Raw genomic sequence first — 19,353 nt, 5'->3', positions numbered from 1 at the left:
AAAAAAAAATCCAGTTTAAGAGTAGAATCCTGCTATCACCTTAACTAGTCAGAAAAGCCTATTCTGTGGCCCTCTGAATTGGTGCTCTGGGGCCTCTAACATCTTTAACTTCAGGTTGGCCGCACCAATTGACATCCCACTATCTGGAAAGAAAGCCCTTTGACCATCTTCACACACTGCATAGTGGTAACGAGCACATGGCACTGCAGCATTCGTGCATTAATTAATTAACTAGATAAGCGCACTTTTTTCTCCTTTTTGATATTCGTGCATTAATGCATCTTAGTGTGCGTTCACAACACATGATCAGGTCCAGGTTTTAGTGTCCTGGGGTGTATTGGCAGTCTATTCACAAATGAAAGGTCTGTCTTAATGCAGCATATGATGTTTGTGTAGAGGGGCTCTTGGTGATGACAAGCACACTTTCACTGGACACTGGACACATTTAAAGTTTCTCAATCAACATTGATGAATTGTAATCCTTATGCTGCTACCATTAGTAAATGGATAGGAACGTATATTATATTTACTCTTTTCATTTTAACTGTTGTTTCCATGCCTAGGCAAATGATGTCATACATCCCAGTAATCTTCAGGAGGGGAGAGGGGTTTGTTCAGCTAAGCACATCCTCTTGCCTGTATGCTTAAGCTAAGAACAGATGGATTCCAGGAAGTAACTGCTACATGAATCATCTGCCCTTACTCAAGATGGCCACCACCAGAAATGCTAGGGGGCGTTTTTCAAAGGGATTTCTCAGCAAAATAAATAATGGAGACATGGGTGGATGGGTGAGTTTGCTTTGAATATTAAAAACGAATTAAAATAGTGCTTTTGGTTTGTGGTGCTCAGATGCAGCGTAGTTCCACTTTAAGACAGTTGGGTGGGGTATAATCCATATGACTGCAGTAACAAAATGATGCCAAGTTCAGAGAGGCCCACAGATGTGGCTTTTCTAGCTAATAAAGGTGACAGCAACCATCCTGTGGTACTTACTCCTAAGCAGGACATTAATCGTTAGAATATTTAAAAATGGACACCTTTTCATTGAAGTTGAGTGGCCCTTTAACTAACAGTGAATCTGTCTCCATGGCACAGTGGATGCAATCATTCTGAAGGGCTGGACTCACTGTTGAGACTGAAGACAAAACATTTCATATTATCTAGAAAGATCAGGGTGATTTAAGGCACAGCCTGCTACACCGATATTCCTAGTTTCTAGTAGAGACAAAATAAATATCAATAGAGATTAATAATTGTCTGCGTCCCTTGTGTACAGATGAAGGATACACCTTCTAGATGACTACTAAAAACATAACTTGCCACACATTGCATTTGAGAGTTAGTGTAATCATTTAAGTTAATTATACCCTTAAGGTTTTTTTGCCTTTACGATAAAGAAGGACTTAATACTGTCAAACAAGTTAGCCAAGTTCCATGGCTGTTCTCCAACATATTTCATACAGCGCAATTAATGACTCACTTGGTGTCCCCTGTGGAGTGCTTCGCATGACCTGAATGACATGGCTAGACTCCAATAGTTTACAAATGCCCACCAGGTGACCACTACCAGGAGCCTATTAGACCAGAGCGATTTTGCTTTGTGCAACCACTGCGCCATCTGCTGGTCATACAGGAAAAAAACAAAAAACACTCATAGCAGCATTTGATGAAATAAGGCCAGAAGAGCTTCACCAGGTAGTTTGGTTTAAACACAGTGAAAGCATAAAAGGCAGCTGGACAAAACCTGTGACTAGTTGGACCTGAAGACCTGCTCTTAAAATGCACTATACGGTTTATGCAGGGAGGTGGTAAGCGCTAAATGTGATACACACTTGAACGCAGCATGAAACACCAAGTGTTGAGAACCTCTACTGTGTATAGTGTTAAATCGACAGCACAGAAAGAAACCAGACTTTGTCTGCGCTTATGAATGTGCATAATTAATGCTAAAGCAATTTTTCATTGTGATCCTTCGTGAATACGCCCTTCTAATGATAATTAAAGGTATATACAGAGAAGGAAAAAAATAATCTCAAGTTCTCATGCCAAACCTCGGAAGCCGGAGACGGCTGATCGCCCATAGACGCTACTGTACACCCAGCATTTCAAGTATTGCAAGAAGTTAAGGACACTTGATGAGGCAGCTGTACACACCCATGCCTCACAAAAGCTCAACCTAAGTTTAACTGGTTACCAGTATCACACGCAAATTAGAAGGAATGGAGAACCTTCAACACCAACGCTGCTACTCAACCTTCAGACGTTTCAGTCAGCAGCAGCAGCTTAATTGCAGAAGCCTGCACTGAACTTTATACTTGCACTGTAAATTACCTCTGAACCGTGTAAAGTGGCATTGCAAGAGACTTGGGGAGTCTCTTCTATTTTGGATAACAGAGAATTTATAAAATAATTTAAAAACAAGTCCAGGCTAATAGTAAATTGTGTTTCCTTGCATCAAAATGAAGGAAAAAAAAAAGTCTAAGATTAAAAGTTTAAAGAGGAGAATCAGTATCACTCCTTATAACTCATCATTCTCTAATCAGAGAACATTGTCCTCACCGAGGGTCTGGCTCATCCTTGCTTCAGGAACAGCACAGACCCGTGTCTCCTATTCATGCATGGAAAGCTCTCCCATAGGAAATCTTGTAACCAGCAAGAGATGGCGTGAACAAATCACACTGTGGGCGAGTCGTTCTTCCTGCTCTGTATGTGCTGCAAGACTTGTATAGTGTCCCGGATTAAGGCCTCGAATATTCCATCAGCCAGTTGCATCTTTACAAACAGTTCATCTTCATCGTAGTTCACCCATTGTGCCTCCTCCTCATGCAACTCTTGCACCTTTTGACAGAAATTAAAAAAAAAGTTAATATAAACGCTAATTTGCACATTTGCAGACAGAATCACAGGTACAATTTGTATACCAAACACCCTAACCATATCAAGTTCAATCCTAAAAGGAAACCTGTAATCAGAAGAATGCATAGGCCGCCATTGATGACCTTCCTTTGAGATTGCTAGCTGCCTGGCTATCTTACATTAAAGTGGTTGTAAACCCACTTTGACAACTTGCACCTACAGTAAGCCTAGATTAAGGCTTACCTGTAGGTGCAAGAAATATCTCCTTAACCCACACGGTTAAGGAGATATTTGCAGAGAAAAATGCACCTATCTATATGATGCTTGCACGCCATAGACAAAGGCGCAGCCCGGCATAATGAATGGGATCATGCCGATCCTGCACAAAGTCTTCACTGCTCCGACCAATCACAGCACCGGAGCAGCTACCAGGAAGAAGCTCCGAGGGGACATGGCGCCGGAGGGGAACGAGGAGCACTTCGGGGGCTTCGATTTCAGGTAAGTACCACATCATGAGCTAGAATGCTATGCATACTAGCTCATTATGCCTTTCTCTTGCAGGTTTTTTATTTTATTTTTATTTTTTTTAAGAGGGTTTACTTCCTCTTTAATACTTTGAGATGCTGGCCAGTAACAAGCATGCAGCCAGTAAATTCAGAATGCCTGATCACCATACTTGGTCCAGGTCTGCAACAAAGTACTAAATCCACTGAAATAACAAGACTGGCAAGAGAGCTCAAGTTTTAGAAGCTAGCAAGGATATGCAATGTACAAAACGCTGGTATGAAAATACCACTGGTATTACTGAAAGCCCTTTCAGAGCCTTCACAACCTCTGGCCACCACTAGAGGAAGACGCCACTCTAATCTAGCTGGCTAACCAGATACAGGCAGATACAAATCTTATACGCAATCTGGTGCACTCTAAAGCCTCGTACACACGGGCCGAATGTTGGGCGACACTGGCCGGTTCAATAAAACCCGGACGACATTCGGCCCGTGTGTAAGACACTCAGTCCACCAGAAGCTGACCATTTGCCACTGCCTTTTGTTCTTTTACATATGTGGAATATTCTGGAAGACAGTTTGAGAATGTACGCTCCCCTTGTAGGGTATGGGCCGTTCCTATATAATACATAGATAAGTGCTTCAAAAAGGAGTATACCAGAGCTGCCTGGGTCACCACTGAAGTAATATCCAATCGTGGAAAGAACCACCAATGTATATGGGTTAACTAAGCCACCAAATAATAATACTGTAAATTTGGGAGAGCCAAGCCTCTGGCCAGGATAGGTAGGAATAATGTGTCGAGGGATACCCTAGGCGGCTTAGTACCCCAAAGAAATGAGGAGAGTGATGAATTTCCTTAAAGGGGTTGTAAAGGAAAAAAAAATGTTTTCCCTAAATAGCTTCCTTTACCTTAGTGCAGTCCTCCTTCACTTACCTCATCTTTCGATTTTGCTTTTAAATGTCCTTATTTCTTCTGAGAAATCCTCACTTCCTGTTCTTCTGTCTGTAACTCCACACAGTAATGCAACACTTTCTCCCTGGTGTGGAGAAAGCCTCTTGAGGGGGGAGGGGGCGAGCAGGCAAGTCAAGACACTCTCTACTTTGCAGATAGAGAAAGGAGCTGTGTGTTAGTGGGCGTCCTGACACTCCTGCTTGCCCCCTCAAGAGGCTTTCTCCACACCAGGGAGAAAGCCTTGCATTACTGTGTGGAGTTACAGACAGAAGAACAGGAAGTGAGAATTTCTCAGAAGAAATAAGGACATTTAAAAGCAAAAATGGAACGATGAGGTAAGTGAAGGAGAACTGCACTAAGGTAAAGGAAGCTATTTAGGGGAATTTTTTTTTTCCTTTACAACCCCTTTAAATAGTTTTTTTTTGTTGGGACATAAATTTGCACATGCCACAACAAATATAGGAACCTAGGAAGATATATCATTTTGAATATGTTCATTCGGCCCAGGAGGTTGAGGGGCAGCTTAGACCAAGTCTGCAAGGTTTCTTTTAGACGAGACATTAGACGACATAGGTTATTAGAGATATAAGTACTCAATGGTAGATGGACCTTGACATGGCAATTAATGAGGCCACTATGGTCCACAGAACCCTCATGGATGCCGTCCTTACTGAGGGGTTTGCAGTCATCCAGAAGTTCTGAGCCTGCGGAAGAACATTTTCCTGAGGCAGAAACACTTTGTTAGGGGCAGGGAGGTGATCGGTACAAAGATGCCGAAAGATCTAAACTGACTGCGCTGTCATGGATTGACGGCAATAAATCGCTGGGTCATTTTACCAACAGGAAGAGGCAGGATCAACCAGGTATTTTATATGTAAAGAAATGCATAAGATTGCTATACAGTTTACCCTGACTTAAAAAGGCAGATTTTTTATTTTTTATTTAGATTTTCAAAACAGAGCAATTTCTCTAATGCAAAAGAGGTCCATGAAGTGGAATAGGGCTGTAGGTAGAGCTGGGTGATTTTTTTTATTTTTTATAAAAACCTCAATTTATGATTCAAATCGATTTATTTTTTTGATGGACACTGCGCCGGTCCAGATGAGCTGCGGGCAGGAGTTTTTAGGCGAGGCCGCTGCCTTTTCCCAGGATCGCGGCGGATTGACATCTCCCCTGCACACCCCGGAGAGGCCACCAAGGCAGGAGGGTCAGTTGTGAGGATCTGCACGCAGTAGCCGGAGGACTCTAGCGCCGGTTCTAAGAAGCTGCGGGCAGGATTGTTTAGGAGACGCCTCAGCTTCGGCCTAGTCCGCGACGACCGGCCTTGTGGCTGACAGCCTCTCCGGGGTGTGCAGGGGAGAAGTCAATCAAGACAGGAGGGTCTGCACCCAGTAATAGGAGGATTCCTAGTGCTGGGGAAAAATAATAATAAAAAAATAAAATAAAAAAAAAGTGACCTACTAACTCGATTTTTAAATCAAAATAGATTTTTTTCCCAGCCCTAGCTATAGGGTAACAACTGCCGTGTGCAAGGTTACAGAAAAGTTAGATGTGATTCAGCGACCTGCCCTGGCAAAACAATATTTAAATCCTCACTGATGCTAATGCACCACTTTTAGAATGTCTCACATGTTTCCAAACAGCTACAGACTAATGTGACTAATGTGCTCACTAACCAACAAATAGTAATAATTACCTACCCCACCTTTTTTAACATTTTATGATGGCTAACAGCAAAGTTCACATTATCCACTGAAATTTGTTTTAAAGGGAAAAAAAAAAACAGAGGTAATCCCGTTAAAAGCAAAATGCCTGCGTAAAATTTTAAAAATAAAATTTGAGGATTGTGAATTTTAAAAAAGTGCATCACAGAGGGGGATATTAAAAAAGGTACTGATTGTATAAAAAGAGTGGCTACTCCCTACCCTGGATCTAAATATATTTTATAATGTTTTCATACATGTTCCAACAAGTACAATAATCCTTGAACACCTACATATTTAAATGTGCAAAATGTCAGACACACATATCCACTATGTGCAATAGTAAATTTGTAAAAAAAAAAAAAAAAAAATGCTGCCCCCACTAACAGGAAGAAACAGGAGTAAACAGCACCGTGCATCCGTATACACCTTATGGCCTGGAGCAAGATTTACATTTCTACTATGGATCGGTTTATAGAGCAATTACAATTTAGGATAACAAAATATATATATATATTTTTGGCAAACAAAGCTTTCTTCTAGTAATGTAAAAACAGTATTATAGATAAAAAAAAAAAAAAAAAAAAAAAAAAAAACTTTTAAAGTCAATAGCAGCTTACACAATGTGTTGACAACAAATGAATAAATAATGTGCAGCGCTCAAAGTACAAATAAACAAAAAATATTTGTAAAATTTCCAAAAGTCACAAAAGAAAGACCAAAATTTGTGAACACTTCCATTGTGCTAGAAAAAACATTTTCAGTGTTGGTATTCCAGCCGTCCACAACCAGTGAATATGCAAAGCATCTTACCAGAATATATTGACTCTTTGCTTTAGGATCGGTTCACACTGCTACAACTTGGAATCCGACTTGTGAGAACACAAGTCGCATGACATGTCCCAGGTTAGTTAACCACTTCCATACCAGGTACTTACGCAGCTTCCCGCCCAAGCCAATTTTCAGCTTTCAGCACTGTCGCACTTTGAATGGCAATTGCGCGGTCATGCTACACTGTACCCAAACAAAATTGGCGTCCTTTTTTCCCCACAAATAGAGCTTTCTTTTGGTGGTATTCGATCACCTCTGCGATTTTTTTTTTTTGCGCAACAACTAAAAAAAGGCTGAAAATTTGGAAAAAAAATTACGTTTTTATTTTTTTCTGTTAATTTTTTTGTAAATAAGTTTTCTCTTTCAATTACGGGCACTGATATGGCGGCACTAATGGGCACCGATGAGATGGCACTGATGGACATCGATGAGGTAGTACTGACGGGCACAGATGAGGTGGCACTGATTGGCGGCGCTGGTATGCGACACTGATGGGCACACATAGGCGGCACTGATGGGCACACATAGGCGGCACTGATGGGCACACATAGGCGGCACTGATGGGCACACATAGGCGGCACTGATGGGCACACATAGGCGGCACTGATGGGCACTCATAGGAGGCACAGATGGGCACTCATGGGCGGCACTGATGGATACTTATGGGTGGCACAGATGGGCACTGATAGGTGGGCACTGGGCATGGATGGGCACTGTGGGGTGGCACTGATGGACACTGGGGTGGCGCTGATGGACACTGGGGTGGCGCTGATGGACACTGGGGTGGCAGCACTGATTTTTGCCAGGTTGCCAGTCAGTGCCCATTTGTGCTTTTTTTTTTATTTATTTTTTAGACTTTTTTTTTTTTCTGGCATTTTTTTTTTTTTTGCCCACCCTGGTGCTCTAGGGTGGGCATCCCTGGTGGTCCAGTGTGGCGATCCGAGGGGGGGCTGCGCTGATAAACAATCAGCGCTAACCCCCCCTGTCGGGAGAGCCGCCGATCGGCTATCCTCTACTCGCGTCTGTCAGACGCGAGTGAGGAAGAGCCATCGACGGCTCTTCCTGTTTACATCGTGATCAGCCGTGGTTGGACACGGCTGATCACGTGGTAAAGAGTCTCCGCCGGAGGCTCTTTACCGAGATCGGAGATGCAGGGTGTCAGACTGACACCCCGCATCACCGATCGCCGCGATGCGCGCCCCCACGGGCGCGCGCGGCATGAAATCCTGCAGGACGTTCTAGAACGTCCTGTCAGGATTTCATAACCACTTCCCGGACGTAAATCGGCCATAGGCCGGGCGGGAAGTGGTTAATCAAAATGGACTTAATTAGCACTACTGAAGTTGTTCCAACTTTAGAAAAAGCTCCTGTACTACTTCAAGGTGACCTCTTTCCGACTAGTGCCCATAAACTTTAATGAAAGTCGCCGCCAAGTCACATCCTAATCTATACTGATGCGATTTGGATTTGACATTATGGGAAGGTTACCCAGGCAGTGCATGGCATGCCTTGTATGTTGTCATCTCTGCTTACCTTCACAAGACAAAGTAGCATTAAAAGTAGTACTCCATTCCCCTGGCAAAGTTGCCCCTTAAGTCACACGAGTTATGTCGCAGTAGTATGAACCGAGTCTTAGCAAAGATTTTCAGAACACGTGTACAACCGTGGGCTCCACAGCATTCACCAGACCTCCTCCACTCACACTGGGTTCAGCTGGGCCACTTATACCAGGTTCTCCCTCCGCAATATCGGTCTACAGGCATCCAACTCCCATGCATGTTTTTGCTCAAAAAAAGAAAAGCCCCTGATGACATCATCATATGACAAAACTAGAAGGGCAGAGTTACAGGATGTGCAAAGTTATCACGCTGAGGACCGTGGTCTTCTTGTTGTGGATTATCGATATGCATCTCTCTACCATCATCATGAGTTTACACACTTTATTTTTATTACTACACCATGAGGCTGTTATCTTTGATTTTTAAATATGTGTCTTGAAAACCTTTGATAAACAAGGACTATTTGACCTTGCAGAGGGTCAATATATTCTGGCAAGAGGCTTTGCATATTCACTGGTGGTGGACGGCAGGAATACCAACACTGATGTTTATTTTTCAAGCACAAAATAAATGTTCATAAATTTTGGACTTTCTATTGCGACTTTTGGAAAGTGCCAGAAGGGATGAATGATATGATTCGTGTAGTTCAGTGAAAATGCCTGCCCACGAATATTGTAATTGTTAAATAATTAAAAAAATGCTGGCAGCTGGCTCAGCCTCTCAGCATGTCCCTGGAAGACTGAGCCAGTCACACCTGTGTACGCTGGAGGGGCAGAGCAGAGAGCCGACGACTGACAGTCACCACTGCACAGAGCGGAAGGGAAAACCGAGTGATCAGTGGTGCTTGATCACACGGTTCTCGAGATAAAGCCAGCAAAGGGGCATCTGAAGCCTGGATCAGTGCTGCATCCATCTACTTCTCTTTTAAACCTCCTGTCCTTTAACCTCAAATCCTAGCTGTGTGTCCTATTCAGGTTCCTTAGAGTAAACAGTATGTTATTAAAGTCACTTCTGATATGTTTGTACATTGTAATCATATCCCCCTCAAGTGCCTTTTCCCTAGAGTCAATAACTGTAATCAATCCTTATAGCAGAGCTCATGCATCCCCTTTTTAAAATTTTGTTGCCCTTCTCCAAACTCTTCCTAATTCAACACAATCTTTCCTGAAGATTGGGGACCATAACTAAACGGCATATTCAAGATGAGGCTGCTCCAGTGCTTTGTAAAGGGGAAGAATTATTGATTTATCTCTCGAATGTATGCCCTTTTTTTTTTTTTTTAATTCACAACCATATTTAGCCAGCTCTGTTAGATGCAGCTTGGCACTTGCAAGCTGATGCCTAGTTTGGCATCTACACGCACCCCTATATCCTTTTCCATCACCGATTCTTTCAGGTAAGGCCTTCCTAATGTAAATTTTGCATGTGTATTTTTGTCACCCAAGTGGATAACTTTACATTTTTCAATATTAAACCCCATCTGCTATGTATCAGCCCAACCCCCTATTTCGTCATGGTATTCCTGTAATGATGCTATATGCTGTGTTGAAGTTATTAACTTGCGTAATTTGGTATTAACACAGAAGTTGAGCTTATGATTTCAAGCACTATATCATTAAAGCCAGGGCTCGACAAATCTCGCTCCCCTTGGCGACTAGAAATAGTGTCCTGGCGACTTGGCTTGGAAGGTGGGCCTAAAAAATTTTTTTGTGAGCTGGCGCCATCTGGTGGTGAGCCGTTGGTATTACAAATTATTACCACCAGATGTGTGAGCTGGCGCCATCTGGTGGTGGCCGTTGGTATTACAAGTTAAGCATTACAAGTTAAACAGCAATTCTATATATATGTAAATTTGTAAATGTAATTTTTCACTATTTTCACTGCCATCTTCTCTAATTAGAAGCCCCAAACATTATATATATTTTTTTATCCTAACACCCTAGAGAATAAAATGGCGATTATTGCAATACTTTCTGTCACGCCGTATTTGCGCAGCAGTCTTACAAGCGCACTTTTTTGGGAAAAAATTACACTTTTTTTAATAAAAAAATAAAACAGTAAAGTTATCCCCATTTTTTTTTTATATTATGAAAGATAATGTTACGCCGAGTAAATTCATACTCAACATGTCACGCTTGAAAATTGCGTCCGCTTGTGGAATGCCGACAAACTTTTACCCTTTAAAATCTTCATAGGCGACGTTTAAAAAAATCTACAGGTTGCATGTTTTGAGTTACAGAGGAGGTCTAGGGCTAGAATTATTGCTCTCGCTCTACCAATCGCGGCGATACCTCACATGTGTGGTTTGAACACAGTTTACATATGCGGGCGCTGCTCACGTATGTGTTCGCTTCTGCGCGCAAGGTCGTCGGGACAGGGTGCGTTTTCTGGCTCCTAACTTTTTTAGCTGGCTCCTAGATTCCAAGCAAATTTCCTCAGATGCACACAATCCTGCTTGCCCCCACCATCCCTCCCAACGGCTCCCACTGCTGTCTTTATGCTTGCAAGGGTAGGAAGACAGAACCAATCCCGCTGCAGATGGACACAGCAATGGATAGATACAGGACTCAGGTAAGTAGGTATTTAGGGAGGCGAGGGGGCAATACAACTACTGGGACATTTTTTCCTGCCCAGGGCAAATATTCAAATCTGAGCATTGTCACATTTTGAATGCTAAAAACTCAGTCATGCAACACTGTACCCAAATTACATTTTTCGACGGAAAAAGCTTTCTTTTGGTGGTATTTATTTGTATTTGTAATTACAAGACCATGTGACAGTGCCAACCAATTAGAATGCCTCCTATCTGTACATACAGAGAGGTACGGATAGGAGATTAAACCGCAGGGATTTAAAATCCCAGGACCGGTAAATCGGGGACCCGACGGCTCACAGCAAGTGCTTGCGGGGACTGCAGGTCAGCAGGGCGGGACGGGACAGGACAGGGGGTGGTGTGTTGGGGGTGATAAGGGGGTCCAGCGTAAGTTCACCTTACAGATTTTCTGTAAAGATGAACTTAACCTTTAAACCAGCAATGCACTTTAAACAGCAAACTTCTCACAACATTCCCCATGTGATAGGCTTGACAATGATTATGTATATAGCTGTAAAGCTCTGACATTATTCACAGAATCAGAAGGTGAAATGATTGTAAATGCAATTAAAAATCTGGAGGTAAGCCAAACCATGCTTTTAGGCACAAAATACATAGGTGCCCTTTATTTGCATAAAAACAATGTCTGCAATCAATCACTACAACATAAAGAAACCCTTTTTCTGCTCCTGCTGTCACATTCTCAGTGGAAATTTTCTCTTCAGTCTTTTGCCTGGAGTTCAGCATTAAGTACATACAAATCACTGAGACCCATTCACATGTGCATCGTAGCAACACACCTACTTTATAAATGGTGCCACTCATGATGAATGTAACCCAATGCATTGTACAGTACAGCCCAACACACAGCAGCAGAATATACTATGCGTTGTGCTCCGTTCATTGTTAAAAATAAGGGGTCGTGTATTTTACATCTTTTGTGGTGCATTGGCAGCCCATTCTTTATGCTTTAATGTGTGTGCAATAATGCACCGCAATGGAGCGTTTAAGTGTCAATGGACCCTGACACAATGAAGAATTTTGTTCCTTACCAATATATGATCCACTCTGTCCCTCTTCTTCCTGCCAAACTTCATCATCCTCTGCCAGTCCATTTTATGATTTTGTTCCTTCTTTAAACTTAGTAGATTAAGAACTTCGCTTGTGAGGAAAGACTGCAAAAGAGAAAGAAAAAAAAAATGCAGCTCTCAAATAATGCTAATGCGTATAAAACCACACAAGTTCGTTTTATAAGCAGTACAGTACCTTCACTTCCTGCATGTTACTGGGATCCTTCACCCGACGGGAGTATGACAGAGTCATGCATATGGGTTTCTTCCATAGTGGTTGAGATCCGCGGGGGTCAGGAGAGCAGATCTCTTCAAATATATGCAATGTCAGGTCAAACAACATCTGCAAAGAACCAAAAATACAGCAGCGTAAAATAAAAGCAAAGTGGCCCTGCATGTGCAACACATCCTATACAGTATATGTGATCACGTAGCTATTTGTGGTAAATTGAGCTACACATTGGGGTTGATTTACTAAAGGCAAATTCACTTTGCACTACAAGTGCACTTGAAAGTGCAGTCGCTGCAGATCCGTAGGGGAAAATAAAAAACAGCATTTTAGCTTACAGATGATTGGATGATAAAAGCAGCAGAGCTTCCCCTAATTTCAGATCTTGACCTTAGATCTACAGCGAGTGCACTTGCAGTGCACTTGTAGTGCAGAGTGTATTTGCCTTTAGTAAATCAACCCCATTGCGTTCATAAGATAATATTTAATTGCTTATTATTGAGTTGGTCAGTTACAACTATGACTTACTTCTTTATAGGCACTGTAGGCTGGGCTTTGCTCTTCATTCTCATGATGTGTGAAATTGTTTCGGATCTCTGCAATGTCCAGGCTTAGCTGTTTCCACGTCCACAATTCATCCACTGCAGACTGGACCAGCTGCTCAACCTCTAGCACAGAGTGAGGAACCGCCATGATGAGCTCTGGGGGAGAAATTGGCTGAACAGGCTTTGGAGGTGCTTCAGACCGAGGTGCTAACATACTTTGTTCTGTTCCGGTACCGGCTGAAGGAGCACGTTCCAGGAGTTGGTTTCTACGACTACTCAGTCCAAAATCTTCCTCAAACCAGTCGGCATCTTCTCCGAGAACAGACAGTATGCTGCGGCTTGGGTCAAACTCTGTGACTTTCTGTTCAGTAAAAGCATTGTGGAAGGGACCCTGGCAAGAGATAAAGAGATCTGATGGATACATCTTTTTAGACACAAAACATTATTCAGGTATACCCAAAATCTTGTGTAGTCTTTATAGAATTGATATAGCCACCCAGGTCACATCTACAGAGCAGCCCAGAGGCTGCAGTTTAAGCTAACATGTTTACAGACAAAGTCAGAGCTTGTTTTACCCTTTAAATGCCATGGTGTGTAGGAGGGTTTAAAAAAAACATAGCAAAAATCTGGGATTATTTATCCCAACAAAGGGATTACGTTAAAAAAGGTATTTCATACTTCTATAACATACTTTCATCCCAGCCAGTTGAAAAAAACGCTCATATGATAAAATGGGGAAAAAAAACTTAGACGTATCCTTTTCCTGGGATCAATGGAAAAAATCATTCCAGACAATTAAAAATGCATCTTCATGCATCGAACATTGGGATAACGCCCAAAAAATTACCAATAGATGGTATCTAACTCCCTACAGGCTATCTAAAATCTACCCTACAATGTCCGACATTTGTTGGAGGTGCAAAGAACAAACTGGAAACCTCCTACACACTCTTTGGAGTTGCAAATCACTGAGAAGCTTTTGGAACTCCATATCATCCTTCATAGCAGATTTCACAGGCAACCTGCTTACGCTTACACCTGCCTCAGCTTTACTGGGCATTGACCTGGAGATATACCCTACCATTTATAGAACTGTCGTGACCCAAATCTTGATAGCCTCGAGACTAACTGTTACTAAACTATGGAAATCCACAGAAGCACCTAATATTTCCACGGTTATAAATAGAGTAAATACCCAAGCTCAATTCGATCTGATGCTAGCTTATAAAAACCACACAATCCCCTCTTTTAGGAAAAAATGGAAAACATGGCTAACACATCATAGAGCCTCCGCCTATTTAAAAGATTGCAATATTTAATTTCTACTTGAGTTTTTGAAAACATTTATGCTTAGTATTAAGCAGTATGCAGGTGTAGAGCAATGAATATTTTATTAGTTTATAGTGGATATTTTGTTTGTATTTATTTTACTTTTATCTTTATTTATTTATTTTTACTCTTTCTATAGTACAGGCTGTACCATTACTTATCGTGATGTCCTTCCAGTCCTACAGTTAGAACCCAGTTGGGGTAGACTGGTCTAGGTCATCAAGGCCCGTACCATGTTTACAAGCACAGCCTTTACAGATCTGATTATATCTCTGCTGTTTTGTTTGTACTGCAACTCTGTCATTTATGCTTTTGCTGTATGTATGTACTATTTTATTGATATAATAAAAAATTTATAGTTGAAAAAAAAAAGAAAATAAAGGGGATAAGATGACATAATCCCCTTCTAATATTGGGAGCTGAGACATTCCTTCCCCAGAACTACACTACTGGCCAGAAACTAGATACAGGGGGTCCCCGAGTTACGAACACAATAAGGACTGTAGGTTTGTTTGTAAGTCAAAGTTGTTCGTAAGTCACAACTCTGCATTTGTAAGTGTATTTTCCGGTCGGAACATTGCATTCGTAAGTGTTCGTAAATGTGTAACTGCCGCCTCTGCATGGATGTGGAATGTTCCGGGCGCTTGTTATGTTATCTGGTGCGTAGTATGGCAGTGTGGGATGTGTCCGGAGGTGCTCGAAAGGTATACAGGACCCGCGTGGAGCACAAGTGGCCGGCATTTGAGGCCGTTCGTAACTCGGGGACCTACTCCTAAAATACTATAGAAGAATAAAATATTATTCATATAGAATATGTTCAATGATAGCCATTATGTACAATAAAGTGGCAATCCTATGTAAAAAAAAAAAAAAAAAAAAACAAACATAGCAAAGTGTTCATTGCTAAATAATGCTTCCTGAAAGCCCAAGTGCAGGCAAAAAAACAAAAACACAACAATCGGCACAAGAGACATAACCTACAGTCAAATAGGACGTGTCCCTTGTGCCAATGACTCCTCTGTTAGGTGCTATTACCATTGTCATTAGAGGGTCTCATAACTGAATGAACACATTTAAAAGACAGCACCATATAAAGTGTCACTTTCAATATCCCTCCAACGAGCACATATTTGCCCGTTGGAAGGGCATTGAAAGTCCCACTATATATTGTGCTGTCTTTTGAATTTCCTATGTTAGGTGACATCCTCCTCCATCTATGCCACCCCTGCCACTGTAATCTACCAGTGTGGCGGGGGTTATCCTACCTGAGGGAGCTGTCACAAGCTCTCATCAAGAGTGCCAGACTATACCTGCTCTTTCGTTCAAGCCCCTTCATTCATACTCTAGTTTCATTGAAATTTAATCTATGAATAGAGAGGGTGGACTTTTCAATCGTCCATCCTTCGTTCATTCATAGAAGCTGTAGTACTGACTTCTATGAATGGAGGAGCAGGGCAGACATAGTCAAGCACAGTTGATGAGAGCCAGTGACAGCTCCCACAGCTCTATTAACCCCCGCTGCACCAGAAGAGACAGTGGGACGTGGAGGAGGCTTTCACCTTACAGAAGAGGCAACAGCACAAGAGACACATCTGACTAAACGATGCCTTGTGCCGATTTTTGCATTTTTCATTCTGACTGCACTTCAGCTTTAATCCGATTATTCCATAATTTACTCACCAGTTTTTGGTGCAGATCTTGTATTGGGATCTCTTCTGAAGCATGAACAGTGTGGAAATCGTGGTTGCTCTCCTGAATTTTCTGTGCCCGCTGTTTGCGAATGTTTTGGAGGTAGGCAACAGTGTCAGTCAAGCATGCTTGTAGAAGACTATCTGAAATTGTGCCCACTTCTGGTGTTCTATTAAAGCGGTCCTCATGAGGTTTCACAGTGACCTCTAAAAGAGAGTCCTGTGGATCCTTGTGCTCCTCGTCCAGGACTGCAGTATCAGCAGGAATGTCCACTTGCAGTTCCTCTTGTATAGAAGGGGAGCATAACTCAGAAACACTAGACTCTGCACTTTGCAAAGGGGTCTTTTCTGGGGTTTTTTGTTCAAATTCCTCAGCTAAAGGAAGGTGGCCATCCAAGTCACCCCGATTTAAAAATTCTGTATCTTCTGTTAAAATGCATTTTTCTGCTGAGGGGGGAACAAGTTCTTCCTCTACTAGCCGAGTGATTTTGTGTGGTGGAGCAAAGAGTCCATGAAGAGGAGAGCATACAAAATATCGACTACCTCCAAGGGAGCCATCATTGTTGCCTTCAGATTTGTCAAGCTCCACCCCGGCCCATATACCATCTGCAAAAAGGGTCTCCCCTTTAAAACGTAGTGTGCCAGGCTGTACGCCACTTACTAACACTCTGTCTCCAAGCTGAAACCCTGAAAGTGGGTCAGTTACATCACTGGTGGAAAGGTGTTCTAGTGAAGGAGGCTTGACTTCGATGATGTCCAGAAGGCGAGGACTAGTCGATTTCAGTTCATCTTTATCTGCTTCTTGCTCAACTAAAACTTCACTGTGTAGCTCCCTTCCTGGTGTTGTCAATGAGATATCAAATTCTTCACGTGGCGTTTCAGAAACTGACAGCTTTAAGGGTACAGATAACTCAAAATCATCAGAGTAGGAGTGGTCTTTTTGTGGGGAGACATACTCATCTTGAAGCTCACTCCCTAAATGAAGGCTCAGAGCTGGCAAAGGTGAGAAGGACCTATGGCTCTGCGCATCCAGCACATCCTCCGGAATTTCTGAATGGATGCTGGACACAGGACTGTCATGGGTAGAGCTTGATGAAGCATCCTTGACTGGGAGTGATGGGGAAGTTGCAACAGAGACATCTTCTTTGACTGTGAAAGGCTCCAATACAAGTCTAGTTTCATCAGGGATACGCTCAGTTAAAACTTCCTTTCCGGCCAAAGGTTTCTCTTCTTTGATGCTTTCTGCTGAAAGGCAAATTAACTGCTTGAAGTAACTTAAAATTAAGTACTTTTCCCTTATTACCAGTATACATTTGGCAGAATTTTTCAGCAGTAATAATCCCTATATCTTACCTTCAGACCTGTTACTGATGTCCTTTATGTCTTCGCTCTCAGCTTTATAGGAAAGAGCACTGTCGGCTCTAAGAAATAAAAATAAATGATCAATTACCTCCAAGAAGATGGAGCACAGGTTAGTCAACGCAGACTTCATAATAAAGATGTTGAATCAGGGAATACCTTTGTGGGTAATCAGGTTGCACAGTAAACTCCTGGTCAGCTTTAGTCACACTCTTAACACTGGGTGGTGTTGTAGTTTGTTCTTCGCTCAGTTCAGCTTGTGTCTTCTGAATGTACTCATCATAGGACTACAAAAAATGATAACATATGTCAAATCTCAACACAGCTGCTCATATGTCACATATACAAAATGATGGAATTTAATTTGTAGCCTTCCTTTTCTTTTTCACTATACAGCGATAGCATAAAGCTTAAATTTGATTGTACATTGTGAGAATTTGTATAATTTCTAACATGAAAAAGACCTACAACCCTATTTTCCCAGTGACCAATCTATGTTAAATACGTGTGTGTTTTTCAAATATAAGAATGCATTCCTAAAACCTTCTATAAAGAGAATTCTAATATACTTTCCTAAAAGGATGAACATAGGACATTATTAAATAGTGAATTCCTATCGATACTAAAGCATATAGACAAGACTTGTAACTTTGCTAATTTGTTATAAATTAACTTGCCTGAAGCTGTTGAAGTAAAATGGCTTCCTGAGCACGCAACCTTTCTTTCTGTCTTCTTTTCTGTTCCCTCTTCAGGTTTTCCACAATAGATTTACGTTTTCTTAATTCTTCCTTCAGCGCTCTGATACGACCTTCAATGTCGCTTTGGTCAGATGTGGCTTCTGAGGAGTGAACACACACTATGTAATAAACAAATTACAAATAGAAACTTGCCAATACAATATAGACGATGGGTTATATGCCTCTACCTTCAGGTAAATGGACACTGGCAAAAGCTTTTCTGGGAACACCCCTCCAAATGCACCCTCATAAACCCCATCCACTCTGTAAGACTCCAATTTTGTAGCAAGCAATAAGGAAAAACAGAGCTAAGGGATGGGACCTGTTAATGTGATATACTCCAAATTTATGATATTTACAGGCAAGTCAAAACTTCCATTATCTTAAATTGTACAGTAGAGGATTTGTAGTCATAGACCATGGGACATCCCCCAAAAATAAACTGAGGAGTGGGCAACCATATACATCAACAGATCTGGTGGAGTAGGCTTTAAAGGAAGGAACCCTTTCCTTGACGGAATATAAGCCCTGGAAATAAGCTGCCTGATCCAGCTAGCTATGGTGGAAGAGGAAGTGGGGCGACACTTCCTGGGACTCTTCCAGAAGGAAGATGTTGCAGCTAGGTTAACTCAAACTGCTCTGAACACCTCTAGACAATGGAGCAAAATATCCTTGGTGTGCTTTAGAAAGGCCAGAGGGAAGAAAGGATAGTCATCTTCATTGAGTTGAAAAGGAAGAGACCACCTTGAGAGGGAAGGAGGGTTTGGGTTACAGGACCAACTTATCACTACAAAGGATAAGAAAAGGCTTTTACAAGAACTTGAGACATGCCGGAAGGAGGTAATGGCCACCACAAAAAAAGACCACTCCACTGGCGAGATCCACTAATGGGATGTCCTGGATGGGTTCGAAGTTAGGTTCCGCAAAGAACCAAAAGATCCTAGGTCGACAGTCGAAGTTGGGGATTAAAATTAGCCATGCCTTGTATAAAAGGTCTTTAACAATGTGTAAAACCCAAGTACATTGTGAAAGCTCTTGAGGTTGAAGAGTGCCTGAGAGGGTGGGCGACAAATTGAAAGTGTTGGACTCCTGGACTCAAAGCACAGAAAGTGTTGGTGGGTGGAAAATATGAGAATGAAGATGAGCATCTTGGATGTCCAATGATTCCAGAAATTTCCCTGCTCTGTGAGAAGAAATAACAAATCTTGCAAACTCCATGCAAAATGTTTGTACATGCAGATGATATTTCTAACTAAGGGTTTAAAGTCCAAAAGGTGACAAATGCCATCTTTTGGTTTTGAAACCGTGAATAGATTTGAGAAAAACCCTCTGAAGTTTTCTGCCTCAGGAACTAGGATTTCCATTTCTTCGGTCTTAAAACTTGATCCAGCG

At 41.9% G+C, this 19,353-nt stretch overlaps 1 protein-coding gene across 7 annotated transcripts in view; it reads right to left on the bottom strand.

Annotated features, from left to right (window-relative positions):
* Positions 1–1,386: 1,386 nt before the first annotated feature.
* The window catches only part of CEP350 (centrosomal protein 350), an 89,040-nt gene continuing 71,073 nt past the window's right edge, over positions 1,387–19,353 (bottom strand). For 6 of the 7 annotated variants that reach the window (XM_040360230.1, XM_040360232.1, XM_040360231.1 and 3 more), the window contains 8 exons: positions 17,902–18,062; positions 17,384–17,511; positions 17,219–17,286; positions 15,858–17,110; positions 12,832–13,239; positions 12,271–12,417; positions 12,057–12,179; positions 1,387–2,839 (listed from right to left, as the gene is read on the bottom strand). In XM_040360230.1, coding sequence (XP_040216164.1) covers positions 2,675–2,839; positions 12,057–12,179; positions 12,271–12,417; positions 12,832–13,239; positions 15,858–17,110; positions 17,219–17,286; positions 17,384–17,511; positions 17,902–18,062 — 2,453 coding nt within the window. In that variant the 3' untranslated portion in view covers positions 1,387–2,674. The remainder of the gene's footprint in view (positions 2,840–12,056; positions 12,180–12,270; positions 12,418–12,831; positions 13,240–15,857; positions 17,111–17,218; positions 17,287–17,383; positions 17,512–17,901; positions 18,063–19,353) is intronic. The other variant, XM_040360233.1, reaches the window with a different exon arrangement.

Source organism: Rana temporaria, chromosome 7 (genome assembly GCF_905171775.1).
Source record: "Rana temporaria chromosome 7, aRanTem1.1, whole genome shotgun sequence".
NCBI lineage: Eukaryota > Metazoa > Chordata > Amphibia > Anura > Ranidae > Rana > Rana temporaria.
Note: the sequence above shows the minus strand (reverse complement) of the source record. Positions and strands in the feature narration are given on the sequence as shown.